The following is a 20,584-nucleotide window of genomic DNA, read 5'->3' as shown; positions in this document are numbered from 1 at the left end:
ACATAGAACTTGATGGATATAATGGCAACTTTTTAAGCACTCCTGACGTTGTGTAATTCTGTAAATTCGTAGTAAAGATGTTTAACTTTGTAGATTTGCAATAAAGATGTGTACATGTAACAATGTAAATTCTTGAACACGAAGCATAGCATCTGAAGATCGTAATAAAGATGTTTAACATTTTAAACTTTGTAAGTTTGTAAAACACTTGTTTGGGACTTTTTGTGAACACGTCTGCCAATCAATGAAAATGTACTTTTGTTTGTTGTCATGCTTTTTGTTTTATTTTTGAATAAAGCATTGTCAATCAAAATCAAATTAAACTTAATCAGGGTTTGCAAGACGTCGTAGAGCCGCGAACAGTTCAATAAACTAGTGCTGAGGCCGGTAACCCGGAAACCTTTGATAACCGCATTATCTCTCGTGTCACCCCCTTCACCTACTCATTAGTACCAATAGAAGGTTAGTGTTAGAATTAGAAAGGGGAATAACCGTTATTTAACGGAAATAAAACAACAACAACAACAATATCAGACGGTCTCTGAACGGTGAACGGTACTTGATGATAACAGTCAGGTATTTCACCAAAGACGTGTATAATGTCCATACAGTTTTTACATCTTTTTAAAATTTTGGTTGAAAGAGAGAGAGAGAGAGAGAGAGAGAGAGAGAGAGAGAGAGAGAGAGAGAGAATATTGATACATTGCATTATCAAAATAACTCAATGTTATATATTTTAGTCAGGAGGGCAAGCGAGATCAAAAATCAATTTCTGAGAATAAAATTACACTACAATGCCCGTCAGATTCTCGATAACTTGGATGACATGATGATATACAAATATCTATTTATGGAAAGGTGAAGATATCAAACAGTGATCAGTCTCATAACTCCTGTAAGAAATTAAGAGCTGGGCAAACACGGTACCCTGGATATACAAAAGATGGTATCAGATGCGTAGGAGGAGAAAGCAACACCTGTCGACCGGTCAAAGCTGTGAGCCCTGTATCTTTATCAAGTAAATGGAGTATTCCATTGTGAAAATCTGCCTGTAAAGAATGGTCTAACAATTGGGATGAAACACTTCGGACATCACCCCAATGATAGGTTGTATTTGCAATAAAGACCATATAATTTGCGAAATGCTAACTTTAAACGAGATTGGTGAAACTCCTGTAACATCAATTTGTTTTTCAGTAGCTTGCCTTGATTTAAAAATCGATCATATACAAACCATTTTTTGTGTATCGAATCAGTTGAAAAAAATATAGACATAAACAGCAGGTGATACAGTTTATTACATAGTGATTACACCAAGGACATGTAAATTGTCCATTTTTTTCATCTTATCAAAATATTTGTTGCCAAAAGGCGTTTGCTGTGTAACCAGAGAATCCATGGTTTTCGATCCATGTTAAAGCGAAGGCGTCCACTGTTTCTTTTTTAAGTTACTTCCAGTAGAATTGAAAGTCCCGGGTGTACCAGGCAATTTCTTCGAAACATAGATCCCGTGTCACGGTAAACAAATCTCGCTGTAAGTCGATACCTTTGCACTTCACTTAAAGGTTATGTTAAACAAACGAAAAATCCTATAAAACAAAACAAAATCTACATACACACGTGTTAGAAAGGCGAAGACAACGAACAGCGATCAATCCTACAAGGAATGCAATATAGAGAAGTGGGCAAACACGGACCCCCGGACATACCAGAGGTGGGATCAGACAAACACGGACCCCCGGACATACCAGAGGTGGGATCAGACAAATACGGACCCCCGGACATACCAGAGGTGGGATCTGGTGCCCAGGAGGAGCTTCACCTTTCACGAAAGGCGAAGATAACGAACATTAATCAATCTCATAATTCCTATAACCAATATAAAATAGATAGTCGGACAAACACGGACTCCTGGACATACCAGAGGTGGTATCTGGTGCCCAGGATGAGCTTCAGTTTTCATACATCAAATAAAAACAGTTCCGATATATTTTTATTTGATCCTAAGAATGAGGTTTTTGCATGCATAGTTGGATTGATCGAGAAGCAGCTCAATGAGTTATCACCTCATCACGATACCAATGTCTGAGAAGGGTTGTGTTTTAAGGTTTTACGTCCTCTTGTCCCTTATATTTCCCTTTTTGAGACGTCACCACCTGTAGGTTAAATATTACAAATTTTAGAACTATGCTTAGCGCTTATGTGCCGTAGCAATGAAGACACTTTAACGTGCCAACACCTGCCGCGGGACTTCCGTTTTATACTATAATATCCCAAAGAACCGTGATTTTCACTTCTAAATGTCGAACGTTTGGCGAATGAGCAACGACTACCTATGTTTTACGCCTAAGGTTTCACTCGGTCATGGCACGAGCGGGACTCGAACTCACGATCTCCCTTTCACGAAGCGAACGCTCTACCACTGAGCTACCACGAACGTACCCAGACTTATTTCTTCTACAGTCTTCAATGTTACAGCGTACACACAGTGACTCGCTGTCATGGCACTTTGGTTTGTAACTGTGCTGTTTAATACACACAGTGACTCGCTGTCATGGCACTTTGGTCTGTAACTGTGCTGTTTAATACACAGTGACTCGCTGTCATGACACTTTGGTCTGTAACTGTGCTGTTTAATACACACAGTGACTCGCTGTCATGAGACTTTGGTTTGTAACTACTGTTTAATACAACAGTGACTCGCTGTCATGAGACTTTGGTTTGTAACTGTACTGTTTAATACACACAGTGACTCGCTGTCATGGCACTTTGGTCTGTAACTTTGCTGTTTAAACAGTTTGCTATGGTAAAAGTCCTTGATACTTTGAAGTAATTTTGTAGAAATATGAATACTTTGTGATTTTGTAAAAAGTTGGGCGAATTTTGTTAAGATATACTTGAATGCTTTATTGTTTAGTTTAGTGAGAACTTGTTTATTTTGGATGTAAATGCACAAACACTATGATATGCTTTGATTTGATTTTGTCAAAACTTCGATACTCTGATATATTTTGTGGTAAATAACTGCAGTTTTCTAAAGTATTATTATTTGATTTGAAAGTACTTTATTCACATTGTGGAGTATCTCAAACCTGAGTACAATGAAACATAAAGGACATTGCATTTTTATTCATTTGGTAATATAGAGGTACGATTCGTTCATGTCTATAATCTTATTGCAATCGTTTATGAAAAGGATATAAGCCAAAATTTAGATTTAACCTTTGTGCAAAATTGGTTTTTGTTTTCTTCTTTTAAATATCGGTGATCTCGTAATGTTAGATAAAAGATCCGAAGTAAACAGAGGTTCAAGGTGATCCAGAACTTGGAATTCGGCGTGCAGATAAGGTGCTGTCAGTGGTTTGTGGTTTGTTATTAAAGACATTCACAGCGATATGAAAGGTCTGTTGTTCAGCTGGCTCGTCGTCTATTTGGTACAGAGATGTAGTTCACAATGTGAGTATCTTTCAGCATTTTTAAACATTCTTGCAAACCAAAGAAAACTTTAAACCTAAGCTCTGTTTTTTTAAAAAAAAGAAAAGAATAATTTGTTTGTAAGATGTAATCGAGAGACTTTTTTTTTTTTATTTTTATTTTTTTTTTTACAAAACCTACCCTTCCTATGAAGAAGCATGGTTTGGTCTTCTTTAAAAGTCTAAACCACTGCTCATTGCTGAAATATTTCAACTTAAAAATGCCAAATGGTGTGCACTAAATTTTTTCCAATCCTTTTAAAACTACATGTTTGCAAAATATTCATCGTGAAATATAATTAGATATGCAGACAATGGAACAATCCTGTTAGAGACAGATCCTTTCCACAGTTTTAATCTAATGTTGAAAAACAATGAATACATGACGAATTATATTGTGATGTACTCATTTTGAACTTTTAATGGATTAGCAAAGTGGTTGTATTGAGTGAAATGAAATCAGTGAAAGGTCAGTGTAATAATATACAATTATTACATGCCCAATCTGGAAACAGTCAAAACTATTGCTCTGAGGAAGTGGCGATGAGTCGGAAAACTGTTGTCAGAGACGATAGTTTCCCTAGTAGGCATGACATAATTGTTTCATTACCTAATCTACTAATAGTTTCTCATGTGATCGGGAAATAGTTCGTCACGTGATCGGGAAATAGTTCGTCACGCGATGAACTGTTCACCCTGTTCATTTTTTTGTTTACCCTTCTCTCTCCGCTGATTCAAGTTGGAAAACAGAAAAAAATGAAATATCAGTTCAAAAAGTAGATTAGGTAATATTAAATGGAAAATAATTTTCAGTTTCCAGACAGACAGGTAAGTACAATAGATAAGTACAATAGGTAAGTACAATAGGTAAGTACAATAGGTAAGTACAACAGGTAAGTACAATAGGTAAGTACAATAGGTAAGTACAACAGGTAAGTACAGTAGGTAAGTACAATAGGTAAGTACAACAGGTAAGTACAGTAGGTAAGTACAATAGGTAAGTATAACAGGTAAGTACAATAGGTAAGTACAACAGGTAAGTACAATAGGTAAGTACAATAGGTAAGTATAACAGGTAAGTACAATAGGTAAGTACAATAGGTAAGTATAAACAAATGCAATGTAGTCCAAGAATTTTATGAACTGGTTGTCTACATTTTAACCAAATCTTTTCTGATACAAACCACTGAACTATGGTGATTCATAGAAGTCAGTGTTAGCATATCGATGTGAATATTGTACATTAAATTTAGATAGTGTATAGTTGCATGTATCGATTTTTTTATGTTCTTGAAGCAATACAATGTACCCACGGTTGGATTAGACAGAATTCTAAGTGCTACTTCTTAAGCAACACCAAAGAAACCTACGTTGGTGCCAGCGTGAGTAAATTTTATCATCATCATCATCATCATCATCATCATCAATTTCTTCATTTCAACATTCGTGGTATTAACAAAGATTCCTATAATTTTTGTAGGCATTTTGTCATGCATTTGACAGCAAACTAGCGGAGCCAATAACACAAGATGAAGTTACTTTTTTGTCTAAGACAGTTGCTGACAGAGGTTAGTGAGTTGGTTGTATATTATCTAACGTCCGACTTGAGAATTTTTCACTCATATGGAGAGTCAACAGAGGTTAGTATACGTCTATAAGGTGTTGGATTTTCTATGTATTCATTTATTGTATGCATGTACCAATGTTTTTGACGTTTTATTTCTTTTAGTAGCGCTTTGTCCTTGCTGGTAGAGTTACTCTCAAGTAAAGTGTGTGGATTTTATTTATACTTAGGAAATCATACCTCTTTCTACATTGGTGTAAATGACATTTTCCTGGAAGGGGAATGGGTGTACGCCTATGTCAGAACGCCCCTCAAGGTTCAACCACCGTGGATCAATGGCGGTCCTGACAATTTCCACGAGGAAGACTGTGTTGAGTTATATTCCACTAATGACGGAAAATGGACGGACGTAAAGTGTACAACTCGACTATACTACATCTGCGAATACGACATCGAGTAAGCAAGATGATTAGAAATCGTCAATAAGGTCCAGTCCTGTGACGTGACCAAAAGTTTGTTTGCTTGTCAACCCTTTTTCACGCATCACGAAGAATAGCGAAACGCCTATCTGTTTCCGTAGGTTATATTACTGCATATTGCATAATGTAAACTGCAAGAAAACGTTTAGGTGGGCAATCTATACAAAAATAGTCCTGCATTATTTGTTACATGATTTGCTGCAATAACATATATCTACCATTAGCCTTGTGAGTTTCACCTTCACCGGCGATAAAAAATATTTCAAAATGCACATTACTGACCTTAGGTCTATCATGTAAACCTTTGTGTTATCCAATGCTCTCTCTCTCTCTCTCTCTCTCTCTCTCTCTCTCTCTCTCTCTCTCTAACGTGTATAATGCATGTGCAACTGATTGTTTGATATTCCATTAACTTTTGACAATTTTTGCTTAATAAAACAAAGTTTCATCTTTTACAGAGCAGAACCCCTGCCCATAGGATGAAGGAAGTGCACACAGAGAAATAAATGTATTTGTACCAAATCGAATACACACTATACAATTCACATTAAAGACTCGTGTGTTCCTTACTGCGACTTGAAATAAAAAGAATTATTTATCATGATTGCTGTTGAAGAGCGCTTTTGGTAATTTGTATGCTTCCTTACTGTTTTGGTTTTTGTTTTAAATGCTTGTTACATCAAATTACACAGGAATTTTCTAGAGCTGGAACTCATGCAAGCGAATGGATGCAAACTACAAAAGATTTATAATCTGAATTTCGATTGGCTATTGCACTGGAGGTTAATAAATGAACATTAACAAAACGAATCCATTATGCTGCCACAATAGATTGACGCATCAACAAAACATACAACATGAACATTTCGTGCCATATTTCATAGAACAAAAATGCAAACCTCGCTGAAATAAGATGTATGAAAGGTGAAGATAACGAACAGTGATTAATCTGATAACTACTATAATGAATTCAAAATTAAGAGTTTGGCAACGCCGTACTCCTGGACAGATGCGGCATCAGGTGTCTAGGAGGACTATGCATCCCCTGGCGACCTCTTACGCCCACCAGTTCAAGTAAACGGAGTAATCCGTAGTCAAAATCCGTGTACTAAGGACGGCCTAACAGTCGGTATGAAACACGTCAGACGCAAAAGAAAGGGATATATACAGTTTACCTTATGATGACGCTACACTAATCTAAACATGCATTACACATTACATATTACATATTACTTCGTGGTCTGGTGATCAGGTATTCCAACAGTCTGTTGGAATTCCCATTGTCACGAATTGTGCTCCTTTGTTAGCTGACCTATTTCTAAATTCATATGAAGCAGAATTTATTCAAAAACTTCTACGCGAGAAGAAAAAATCTCTCGCTGTGGCCTTAAATTCGACATTTAAATATATAGATCACGTTTTGTCTATTAACAATAATAGCTTTCATTCATATGTCGATTTGATATATTCCTGTGAACTCGAAATAAAGGACACCACAGAGTCGTCCACTTCTGCTTCATACTTAGATATTTTATTGAAAGTAGACATTAACGGCAAACTGACAACTCAACCGTATGACAAACGGGATGATTTCAGCTTCTCCATCGTCAACTTCCCATATTTATGTAGCAATATTTCATTATCACCTGCATATGGTGTTTATATATCTCAACTGATTCGATATGCAAGAGCTTGTTCTGCGTATAGTCAGTTTTTAAATCGAGGTAAGCTACTGACAAACAAGTTGATGGTACAGGGGTTTGTTCGTCAAATACAGCCTCGCATTGGGTCAAATGCTGTCTGACATGTTTCATACCGATTGTTAAGCCGTTCTTGGCATACTGATTTTGACTGTGGATAACTCCGTTTACCTGATCAGGATATAGGGCTCACGGCGGGTGTGACCGGTCAACAGGGGATGCTTACTCCTCCTAGGCACCCGATCCCACCTCTGGTGTGTCCAGGGGTCCGTGTTTGCCCAACTATCTATTTTGTATTGCTTATAGGAGTTATGAGATTGATCACTGTTCGTTATCTTCACCTCGCATATTGCTCTATTCATTTCCCGGTTGCAAAAAACAAACGATATGATAGTCATTATGTAAATATGTTCCTCAAACATCAAATGGAGGGAAGCCAGGGTTTGAATTTGTTTTTACAAGAAACAGATGAGGATAACAAACAGAGATTAATCTCACCAAGGACATGCAAGTCTAACTTGAATAAGGGTTTCTCACTCAACACCAAGTCTGCCTGCTGAGAATATTAATAGTATTCATCCAGGATACATAGGTGATATTTATCCAGGATAATGAAGATGAAATTTACCAAGGATACAGAATGGTATTTATCCAGCATACGTTAGATTAATAGAATCCTTCATTAGTACGAGTGTGGGATAGGAAAATTCCACCGAGGGGACACGATTCGCAGTCTTGAAGGATTATTTCTCTCACATTTTACCTACAGTTTTATGAGTTTAGTACATAAATTTAGGAGCTTTGAGAAATATCTAAATTATCAAAATCCTCATTTGAACTTCGATGCAAAAACTAATTAAATAGACAGAAAGAGCATACCCGAAAATGGTTTACACTAAGTGTAAACTAAAAAACCCAAGGTTGTCCACCAGAAAGCTATACTACATTAAAATTTAAAGAAAATAATGCAAAGTATTTTTACTTCACTGTGTAACGTAAATCTTCACCGTGTAACGTAAATTACAGAAAATATTACACGTCAAAATCAAATGACGTCGCAGCAGTGTGATATAGAAAAATATCTCATGGCTGTCTCACATGGGTAAAGTCGATCGCACACTGGTGATAATGTGAGAAAATATTATCCAATATACTATGAATGGTATTTATTCAGCATGGTTTGAATAGTATTTAACCACGCTACCTTCGATGATATTTATTCAGCATAATTTGGATAGTATTTCTCCACACTACCTCATAATGTAGACTGTATCCATTATGTGTGGAATTCCATTTTTAAAACTCTCTATATAGATTTAGTATCATTGATGGTACGAGACTGTGGTAGTGAATGACAAGCTTGGAGCTATTTTAGTGAAAAAAGATATATTCTCAATTCATTATCTCGGAGTGTAGCTTGTAGGTTGTTTTATAAATTATGATAAATTGAACATTTACGTATTGTTAGATCACACAATCACTCAGATTCCCTATTGTTACGTCACACGATCACTCATATATCCTATCGTTACATCCCAAATCACTTAGATACCCTATTGTTAGGTCACACAATCATTCAAATACCCTATTGTTACGTCACACAATCACTCAGATACCCTATTGTTACATCACACAATCACTCAGATACCCTATTGTTACATCACACAATCATTGAGATACCCTATTGTTACGTCACACAATCACTTAGATACTCTATTGTTACGTCACACAATCACTTAGATACCCTATTGTTACGTCACACAATCACTCAGATACCCTATTGTTACATCACACAATCACTCACATACCCTATTGTTAGATTACACAATCACTCAGATACTCTATTGTTACATCACACAATCACTCAGATACCCTATTGTTACGTCTGGGTATAGTCAGTTTTAAAATCGAGGTAAGCTACTGACAAACAAGTTGATGGTACAGGGATTTCAACAGTCTCGATTGAAGTCAGCATTTCGCAAATTCTATGGTCGTTATAATGATCTAGTTCGTCAATACAACCTCGCATTGGGTCAAATGCTGTCTGACGTGTTTCATACCGATTGTTAAGCCGTTCTTGGCACACTGATTTTGACTGCGGATAACTCCGTTTACCTGATCAGGATATAGGGCTCACGGCGGGTGTGACCGGTCGAAAGGGGATGCTTACTCCTCCTAGACATCTGATCCCACCTCTGGTGTGTCCAGGGGTCCGTGTTTGCCCAACTATCTATTTTGTATTGCTTATAGGAGTTATGAGATTGATCACTGTTCGTTATCTTCACCTTGCATCACACAATAACTCAGATACCCTATTGTTAGGTCACACAATCACTCAGATACCCTATTGTTAGGTCACACAATCACTCAGATACTCTATTGTTAGGTCACACGAGTCATTCAGATACCCTATTGCCGTTAGATAGGTTTTTATCTCCCCTTAAGGTCCCTGGGATGCAGAAGTCCTGAAAGATATAATGTATGTTCCTATGGTTCCAGATATGCTTCATACCAATTTTGAAAACTGATTGGAATGGCAGTTAAATGTTCAATTGCTATGGCAAAACGAATGACGGACGCAGACCAATAGCAATTGGTCATCTGAGTATTAAAAAACCCTAATAGCATATCTAGAAGAAAAAAACCCCAGAAAGGGATATGCTAAATCTAAGAATTTTGCAACTCCAGATACCTTTATCTATAACGCAGGTGACCGATAGGGCATCTTGCTTATGTGTATAACCGGGAAACATCATGCCAATATCTGTACCCATTGCACTTTTAAAATATTCGTTTGCAGTGCATCTAATTTCAAATTTAGAAACAAAACTTAATTTTATCAGAAGCTCTAAAATTGTCCAGTTCAGTATCATATAGTAGCACTCTTATTATCAACAAATATAATGTTTTTAATTTCATTCACAAGAACCGAAGTTTTGATGAAAGAAGGACTGATTATAAAACGTTATAAAGATTAGACTGAAGTCATCCCGTTTGTTATACAGTTAAGTTGTAGTTTCCGTTAACACCAACGTTCAATAAAATATCCAAATATGAAGCAGGTGTGGAAGACTCTACAATGTCTTTTTTTCCCCATTTTCATTGCGATATATCGAATTAACATATAAATGAAAATAGAAACAAAAACGCATTACCGGTATGTTGTAGCTCAACAGGTTTAAAGTTTGTCCTTCAAAGCAGTCAATATTTTTGTAAGGTACGAAGATAGAAGCTTGGTAGAACATTTACCCGATTCAACGATGCATCTCTATTCGAAATTGTATTTGTGAAGTTTTGGAATCCAGTATAGGTATGGTAACTCATATGCATTCATCCCATTGGCTGGGATATTAAATGCATGAAAGGTAAAGATAACGAACAATTAAAACGGAATATATATTGAATAGACATACAGATGAAAATGACTATTGCTAATAGATAAATGCCATTATATCTAATTGCTGACTTGAAGGCTGCAACAAGAGAATTTGTTTTCCTTTCACTGTGAGACATTTTAATAAATTCTGCCTCATAAGAATACATGTACAAAAACAGGAAACCTAATAACAGAACACAATTTGTGCTCATGGGAATTCCAATAGACGGTTAGAAGATCTATTCACCAAAGACTACGTAAATAGTTTCAATATGTAACTGTAGTTTTATTTAAAATCAACTTCGGTGTACTTGTGATTTCAAATTTTTGAATGAAAAAAAAAATACGCATTTGATTTACACCACTTCTCGAATGCCTTTTTGACATCAAATTCAGAGTACTTGTGCATAGATTCGGGGTTGTGTTTAACAATATTTTGGAGGACTGAGCACAAGATAGGTATATTTCCGTGTTTCATTTTCATTGACAAAGCAGCTGTATAAGATGGCAAAAAGCATATTCTTTATATCGTTGTGAGAAATGATCGTGTAAAGTGCTTAAAAGTTATCCGTTTTGATGCTCTTAATTTGAGAAAAATATTGGCATTTCAAATTTACGAAAAGTGTCTTGTTTTTTCTTTAAATCCACATTTGACTTACATTCGCATGTATCTCCCTGATATCAAGTACTTGTGCGTAGATTCAGAGTAGCGTTAAAACAACGTGACATTTTGAATGATATGAATATATATGTGTTCCATTTCTATCGAAGATGCTGTTTACGATGTTACAAAGTATGGTCTTTATTGTGAGGAATGGTCATGTAAAGGGTTGAAAAGTCATACATCGTATGTTTCGATTCTGTTAATATGGCAAAAGTTTTGTGATTTCAAATCTATCAAAATAAAAGTGAAATTACGTTGCAATACTTTTGCACCTCAAAAGGTCAGTGACAGGAAATGTAGGAAAGATAAGATCGCCTGTGGTGTTGACCGATGGTTTGGCGAAGGGTTGACCGATTCAGAAATCTATATAACTCTGTAGGCATTAGATAAGCCACAGAGAATTGTATTTATCGAAGAACAATGGACGATTTACTGGCTGTTTTTATTTTTGTATTACCGTATTTAACTTACACGCAAGGTAAACAACATTTTGATTTATTTTTCCCCTTAAAGTTTATATCTGCTGACAGACTTTTTCGTATTTAGTTTCTTTGGTTAACTTAAGGATATACGTGACCTATATCAGTAATGTATTTCGTGATATTTCACATATAATTCACTTGTATTCTATCTTGTTTCTATGACCCCAATGGAAATGAAAATATAAATACCTTAATCAAATGAATTAAACAGCTAGTCCACAAGTTTTGATACATTTAAAGTATATCTATGATAATGTATTAATGTAAAACTTATCCGGTACCAATTTTGATGCACCAGATGCGTATTTCGACAAATAATGTCTCTTCAGTGATGCTCAAGCCGAGATTTTGGAAAATCGAAAAACAATAAACTTGTAGGAGCTAAAAGGAAAACTAGAGTGCCAAAACTGGAGCCAAATCCGTCCAAGGATAAGAGTTATGCATGAGGGAGATAATCCATAATTTTGAAATGAATTTCTTAATTTTATAACAGTAATTAAATATACATCCGTATTTTCAAGATAGTAACGAAGTACTTAGCTACTGGGCTGTAGAGACCCTCGGGGACTAACAGTCCACCAGCAGAGGCCTCGACCCAGGGGTCGAATACATATAATGCTAACTAAATGTGATAAAAATATGATCATTTAGTATTTCAGAATTATCTAACTTACATGAAGTTTGGGCGACCTGAGGATTAAATCGTGAGCGAATTTTCAAAACAACGAGTGTCAATATTCACTAACATAGCTTCAATAACTGTAATTATATATCTAAACTATATTTCAGTAGTTTTATATTGATGATTTATTAATTTGTTCGTCAAGATGAAAACTAAAACATCGTTGACACTAATATAGATATGTACAATATAGGTATGTACAATATATATATATGTACAATATAGATATGTACGATATAGATATGTACAATATAGATATGTACAATATATATATGTACAATATAGATATGTACAATATAGATCTATACAATATAGATATGTATAATATAGATATGTAAAATATAATATTTATATATGTTTTCAACGTTAGCATAGATCGATGCCACATCACATTTATGTTTCAAATTGTAATTAATGTTTACTGGTCCTTAACTGTAAAATTAAGATGGAAGTTGTACAATCATTAAATGATAATCAATAGATAAGATATCTAGACCGGCTTCCTGAACTTACCAGATGGTTCTTATTCCGACATATTTGTTTACATCGTAGCGTGCAATAACATTAATTTGAACCTAGAACGTTTCGGTACAGATATATTATTGAAAAGTTGAAGTTCAATTATGGTCGATGCTTTCACGCTCATATTTTGTGGTACATTGTCTTAAGAACGTTTTATTAAAAACAAATTATCGACTATGGAATAAATTGACAATGATATAACAATATAAAGCAACTGAAACCTCCTGAATAACAAGGAATGGTGAGAGATAAAGGGATTTGTATCCTTCATTGTATTCAATGCATGCGGTCAAGTAGATAAGCCAGAATGAGAAAGAGAGATAACAATATGTGCAGATCTACTAAATAACGGACATGTGTTGACGAATGAGAGCTGTTTACATATATGTACAGTATGTATATGTAAGTATGTAAAGTTGATCATGAAATGACCGAAGAGGAATGTTTATCACACATCTTAGTTATATACATTATTGGTTATATATATTTAAAAATATGTATACTGTTCATGATACATCGTAGATAAGTACACTGTTTATTATATCTCCTACGTATCTACATTGCCTATAATATAATCGTGGATATGTAGCTAATTATGATATATGTACATGTACATTGATTATCATATATCCTAGATATGTGCACGTATATTATATATCTTGCAACCCATTTAAAACGTTATCAATGGCTAATTGAGAATGTCTTTACCTTGACATCACCGGTACAGGTGAAATGGTGAAGTCAACGAGCAAAACAATTTCACAACTTCCATAAAGAATACAAATTTAAGAGTAGGGAAACAGGGACCCCTGGACATACCAGATTTGGGATCATAAACTTCCCCTGGTGACTAATCTTTTTCGATATATCGAATCGAAATATAAATGAAAATGCTTATTGTTAATAAATAAACGCCGTCGATATATCCAAATGCTGAGTTGAAGGTCACAGCAAGAATTTTTTTCTTTTTATGTAAAAGTTCGTGAATATTTTCTGCCTCGTAAAATAAAAAAAATAAAAAACCAGGTAAGCTAATACACAAGCACAAGTCATGCCCATGAAGATCTCAACAGACTGTTGGAAGTTCTAATTACCAAAGACTTTGACAATATTGTCGATGAAGAACACCAGCATCTCGTTGATATGAATTTCAGAGTTCTTGTGCGTAAAATCAGAGTATTTAACAACGTGATTATTTGATGACTGATCACTAGACGTTTCCTTTTTGGCCATGTTTAAATAACGATACCTGGTACAATTTCTTAGTCGTATAGAGATTGAACAAAACTTCCTCAAACTTCAAAAATGTCTTCTCAACTTTTATCATTTTAGCTTCGTGTGCAAATGGATGGATAACTTTTCAAGACAAATGCTACTTTTTCGGAAAGACAAAAGAAACGTGGTCTGGTGCATCGGTAAGTTCTTTCCTTTTTATCACTCCATTAGCTGTCCATTGACTAAATCAAATGATGTTGATTACTTGATAAGTAGTTTTTGGTGTTGTTAATATGTATGTTGGTGCAAGGCTGATATGTATAATATTACTATTGTTTAGTATTGATATATATGATAATGCCGTTGTTGCATGTTTTTTGTTAACTGGGTTTTATACTTTTGGTTGGTTCCTGTTTCCGGTTGTTGAATATGACGGTTCGTTTCCGGTTGTTGAATATGAAGGTTTGTTTCCGGTTGTAGAATATGATGATTCGTTTCCGGTTGTTTCCGTTGATACAGTTAGACGTGTTTAATCTTACTCCAGCACATTTTTCTTTCATTGTGGATTCCTAAAGTATCAATTTCATTCTTATTGTTTCACAGTCCGTAATCTCCTAAACCTGTTCAATGCGTCAAATCATCTCTTGGTTTCGGTTTGAACTGGTTGTACTGTAATATTTATTTTTCAGGCGTTATGTCAGTCGTTTGGCAGCAAACTGGCTGAACCAATAACTCAGGAAGAAGTTACATTTTTAGGCCGTGAAGCAATGCAAATAGGTACAAATTCACATTCGTAATATGATATCTTACAAATCTTGGAAATACACATCCCTAGATCAACTGAAAAACAGTGTTTTGAAAGTATGATCAGAATATTATCTTTTAAAAATTGTATGATTAATATTAACATCTTAAGAAACGGATGAAGGTCTTGTTTTCTTTTCCACATTTAAAAAAGAATGTAAAATATCTTTGTATATACGGTATTTATTTAATTCGTATGGTTTCATCTTTACAATAACACTGCATTTAATGAATGAACACGATATTTTTTTTTAACTTTAACGACATTCACAAACGTCACAATCAGGTAATAGCGCTGACTTCTACATCGGAATCCATGACATATTTATGGAGGGAGAGTGGATGTATGCTTTCTCCAGGAAACCTGTGACGATTAAGATGCCCTGGGCTGGGGGAGGACCGGATAACTTCCACGAGGAGGACTGTGTGGAGATAGGGTCCGCTGCACAGTATCACGGGATGTGGGGAGATGTGGCTTGTTCCATCTCTCAGCACTACATCTGTGAATATGATCTGGAGTAAGTTTACTTCCTATATATATACACACACACACATATATATATATATATATAGTACTCAGTATCACAACGTTCCCGTGGTACGATGAAACGAGTAACGTTAACGGACACTGATCAATTTCATAAATTCTATAAAGAATATAGAAATCGAAAATAGGGAAAGATTGACCGGTAATGGGATCATGTGCATAGAAGGAGTAAAGTACTAAACATCTTCCGCTAAGGAGTAAGCATCCCCTGTCGACTGGTTACACCCACCGTGAGGCCTATTTCTTGATCAGGTAAACAGAGTTATCCAGAGTCAAAATCGGTGTCCGTGAGTAATCCGTATTTAAAATCAATCTGAAAATAATGCCCTAATAATTTTAATAGAACACGTTAAATAGCATTCAAACTTATAGCAGTTTCTATCTTGAAATAAGACTGTAAGAAATATCAAAGAATTTTGTAATTGCTGGCTTTTACCAAGAACACTATATCCTTAAAATATGTGTTAGTAGCCCGCCTCAGTTTATAAATTGAGCATACACAGAATATGCTTTTATATATGGAATAAGTCGAGAGATCTAAACACTACATGCAGATTAGAATGGAAATATTGAAAGTTAACATTTGACAAATTCTACGGTATCATTCTTTTCTATTGTTAATACAACCTGTCATTGGGTCAAATGCTATCTGTCGTGTTTCTTACTGATTGTTAGGCCGTTCTTGGCTTTTGACTACGGATTACTTCGCGTACCTGATCTAGATATAGGGCTCAAGGCGGGTGTGACCGGTCGACAGGGGATGCTTACTCCTCCTTGCCACCTAATCCCACGTCTGGTATATCCAGGGGTTCATATTTACTCAACTCGTGATTTGTACTCCTTATATGAGTTATGAGATAGCTCATTGCTCGATACCTTCACATATTCAAATTTTCTGTAACCATCGCGAGCAAATAACCGTTTTCCCCCCTTAAATTCGAGTTACAAGCCAAGTGAGGTTTACAGAGCATTTCTTGGAAAAAAAAAAGAGTGCATGGAATTCGATTCACGACAGCCAAATGTCAACTGTTCATTGCCTACTGTGAGGTGCTTACTTGCGATTTTATTTCTGTGCATGTGCTAAACGTTATAAAAGCATCAACATCCAAAATCAAGTCATTTTCAACACAGTTTCACAGTTTTGATACTAGACTGAAGTTTGAGCTAGCAGACACTAACCAACAGACAATACACCGGTACAAGCTATCAGAGAATACGGAAAATTTATCAAAGTACTGAGACAAGCAAATTATTCAAATAGAAGGAAAAATGCACTTAATGGAAAGAAATCCACACAATTTCAAACTATTACAAATGTGAGTTTTAAGAATAGAAGAACTGTTAAAGAATTTATCCATAAGTTTTAAACTCACGAAACTCCTAAGAATTTAAGAAATGAATTTCATTTTCGCAAGTACATAAGAGTATCAACTCCACGTACAATGACCGCATGTGTATACTTTTTCTTATACTTACATTCTACTTTCATTTGCGTCAGTATTAAATAGACGTACTATATTCATCAAGATTCAAACGCGCACTGTTTACAACTGCATTCATGATGAAATAAACATAATTATAATTGGTGAAAATATCAAAACCAAAACATTGGGAATGTAAAAATATAGGACTGTTTCAGTCTATTCATTTCTTTCTCTGCAGTTTTCACACACAATGGATATTTCAAAACAAGGTTTTGTTAACATTTTGCCATTTTTATTCCAGGAATTCGTGATTTAGGTTTGTCGATCTTTTGTCGTAGATTCTAAGTAACTATGAAATGTTATTTGTATAAAGGAATGCCTTGAACTCTTCATTTTATTTTCAGCGTTGAACAAGGGCTGATAATTGGATAACAAGGAAATTTAACTTTTATGTTCATTTAAGGCAAAATAAAATCATATCTGTTGACATTGTGTTGTGTTTCTTTTTAAATTCTTATATTTACACCAGTCACTTTAGCCAAGTTGTTGATAGGACATTCGATTCACAAACGGAAGGTTCCGTATTCGATTTGAATGATACCATCAAATCTTACGAATGTCCTGTTCACACTGGAAATTTAATCATCGCAAATCAATGCGCATTAAATCCAAACCCCGTTTTATGTATAATTGTGTTTAATTGGTCATGATTAAAATTTGTTTCACACCTTTCATGCACATCATATTTACTTTACATTAGCTCCGTGCACTTGTGAACGAACCTAATACAGATTAAATGTAACATCATACGTATTAACAATTTCCCTTTTTACCCTTATTGTCATATACCCATTGTCAATAATAAATGATTGTAATTTTGTAACAGAAATCAAAATAAAATGCTAATCACTAAAATACATGTTCAACCATTGTGTCATTATACAGACCCAAACGTAACCTGTGTTCTGCATAGGTATTCTGAGTACTTCTCCACCATATTACGTCATAGCTTTTAGCAAAATCTTTTTGCATGATAGAAATATGCATTTTGGATGAGTTTTATTCACATGGTATAATAAAGTAAAGGTAAACAAGTTGAAAAGATTGTATATTTTCTATAGATTATCAATTATCAATATTAGAAATGTTGCCAAGGGCAATAACTCTTAAGGAAGTATTTCCGCTATTGTATGTCTATTATGAAAGGTGAAGATAACGAACCGTGATAAATTTCACAACTCCTATAAGCAATACAAAATAGAGAGTTGGGCAAACAGGGACTCACCAGAGGTGAGTCAGGTGCCTGGAAGGAGTAAGCATCCCCTTAAGTCCTATATCTTGATCAGGCAAATAGAGTAATCTATAGTCAGAATCACATTGCCAAGAACGTCCTAACACTTGGTATGAAGCACGTCAGACAGCATTAGACTCAATGATAAGTTGTATTGTTGTGTTGGGGAACTAGATCGTTATAACAACCTTTGAATATGTGAAATGCTGACTTTAAACAAGACTGTTGAAAACCCTGTAACATTATCTTGTTTGTCTGTAGCCTTCCTCGATTTAAAAAAAACTTTCTTGAATGCAAACTTTTCCACGGCACGTACATGTAAAACAAACAATAACAACCAAACGACCAAACATTCGCATTCTTTTGCTAACATTGTTACTACAGAATACTGGAATTGACAGTTTTCGAAAAGCTCCATACCATAGTCTAAAAATCCAGTGAAAATTAATTATTGTTTCTAATTCAAACTTAAATGAACTCCGATGAAATTTTTAAAATTTACACTGGTATTGATAAATATTATTTTAATATCATCTTCAGTATCCTATGAAAGGTAAAGATAACGAGCAGTGATAAATCTCAGAATTTCTACAAGCAATACAAAATAAATAGTTGGACAAACACGGACCTCTGGGTATACCAGAGGTGGGATCAGGTGCTTGAGACAAATAAGCATCCTTTGTCGACCGGTCGCACCCAGCTGTGAGCCCCATATCTTGATCAGGTAAAGGGAGTTATCCGTAGTCAAAATCAGTGTGCCAAGAACGGTCTAATAATCGGTATGAAACACTTCAAACAGCAGTTGACCCAATGATATATTGTATTGGCAAACTAGATCGTTATAAAGAGTATAGCATTTGCGAAATGCTGACTTTAAATGAGACTGTTGGAACTCGTGTACCATCAACGTGTTTGTCAGTAGCCTGTTTCGATTTAAAAGCTGACCATACGCAGAACAAGCGCTTGCGTATTGAATCAGTTGAGAGATATAAACACCTATGCAGGAGATAATGGAATATTGCTACATAAATATGCTAAGTTGACGATGGGGAAGCTGAAATCATCCCGTTTGTCATATAGTTGAGTTGTTTTTTTTGCCGTTGATATCTACTTTCAATAAGAAGTCTGAAGCAGAAGTGGACGACTCTGTGGTGTCTTTTATTTCGAGTTCATTGGGATATATTGAATCAGCATATGAATGAAAATTAGTATTGTTGATAATACATCATCGATATATCTAAATGTCGATCTGAAGGTCAAAGCAAGATGTTTTTCCTTCAAATGTAGAAGTTTGTGAATAAATTTTGCTTCATAGGATTATAAAACAGGTCAGCTAGCAAAGAAGCACAATTCGTGCTCATGGGGATTCCAACAGACTGTTGGAAGACCTGATCACCAAAGACAACGAAGATATTGTAAATGAGGAATTACTCCAGCATATTATTTATTTCAACTTCAGAGTACGCGTGCCTGGAATCAGAGTGGTGTTAAGCAAAGTTTTTTTGATGACTGATCACTAGATAGAAATAATTGTGTTTTCCAGTTTTGTTGAAAAAACAACTGTCTATGATGTCAAAAAGTGTAGTCGTTAATCTAATATATAGCATATTCTCTTACTGTATTCTGCTTTGAAATGCTTCTTTTATCTAAAAAGGGATTGTAAAAATTATGTCATCAAATCAATTGATTTACACACATATTGCACACATTAGAGAAAGTATTGGATAACATAACAAGGGGCCCACAGGACTTATCGGACAACTGAGTATAAGTTTAAGGTATCGCTAGTCGCAAGGGCTACGAAATAGATGATAATTGTTTTACCACATTGACCCCGTTCTTGACTTAGAACCTCAATTAAACTCTAGCTTTGTGTAGTATCGTTAGAATTAAAGAAGTATTTCAAATGATAAAGATATTTATTAACATCGGTCATTTTGGTGCCACTTTGGCACCCTACCCCTGGAGTCAGTAAAAGTGAGATAACTTAAATTATTCTCGGGTTATGTAGATTTAAAACGAATTTTGTGAGGAAGACACGATAGTCCCGTGGTGACAGAGACAATGTTCCAGTGCATTAGGGTCATCCCAATCAAATTCCAACTGATGAAGACCAAATCACAAGACTCACTTTGCTCTCTATTATAAGTTAACTAAACAGGAGGAATATTTCATACACTATATAATAATGATAATATCCTTTATTTATTTAAGATTCCACAATTAGTTACATAAACTAGTTTACATTTTTGCTCATGTTCAGGTTTTTAATTGGATGGAAGGGGATTAGTCTCCCCTGCACCTCCACTTCATACACAGATATGCACATGCGCTGTATACTTTTAAAGGTGATCTATTAAC

General features: G+C 35.2%; 2 protein-coding genes across 2 annotated transcripts; both read left to right on the top strand.

Annotated features, from left to right (window-relative positions):
- The first annotated feature begins 3,323 nt into the window (after positions 1–3,323).
- LOC125677936 (collectin-11-like) lies at positions 3,324–6,063 on the top strand. The gene is made up of 5 exons (XM_048916048.2): positions 3,324–3,456; positions 4,770–4,855; positions 4,954–5,041; positions 5,268–5,493; positions 5,975–6,063. The coding sequence occupies exons 1-5, from the start codon at positions 3,396–3,398 to the stop codon at positions 5,997–5,999; spliced, it is 486 nt and encodes a 161-aa protein (XP_048772005.1). The 5' UTR covers positions 3,324–3,395; the 3' UTR covers positions 6,000–6,063.
- A 5,541-nt stretch (positions 6,064–11,604) lies between these two features.
- On the top strand, positions 11,605–17,419 carry LOC125677932 (C-type lectin domain family 4 member E-like). Its single transcript, XM_048916044.2, has 5 exons — positions 11,605–11,734; positions 14,275–14,357; positions 14,847–14,934; positions 15,248–15,479; positions 17,337–17,419. The coding sequence occupies exons 1-5, from the start codon at positions 11,677–11,679 to the stop codon at positions 17,362–17,364; spliced, it is 489 nt and encodes a 162-aa protein (XP_048772001.2). The 5' UTR covers positions 11,605–11,676; the 3' UTR covers positions 17,365–17,419.
- Positions 17,420–20,584: the final 3,165 nt, after the last annotated feature.

This window comes from Ostrea edulis, chromosome 7, assembly GCF_947568905.1.
Source record: "Ostrea edulis chromosome 7, xbOstEdul1.1, whole genome shotgun sequence".
Classification (NCBI taxonomy): Eukaryota; Metazoa; Mollusca; class Bivalvia; order Ostreida; family Ostreidae; genus Ostrea; species Ostrea edulis.
Note: the sequence above shows the minus strand (reverse complement) of the source record. Positions and strands in the feature narration are given on the sequence as shown.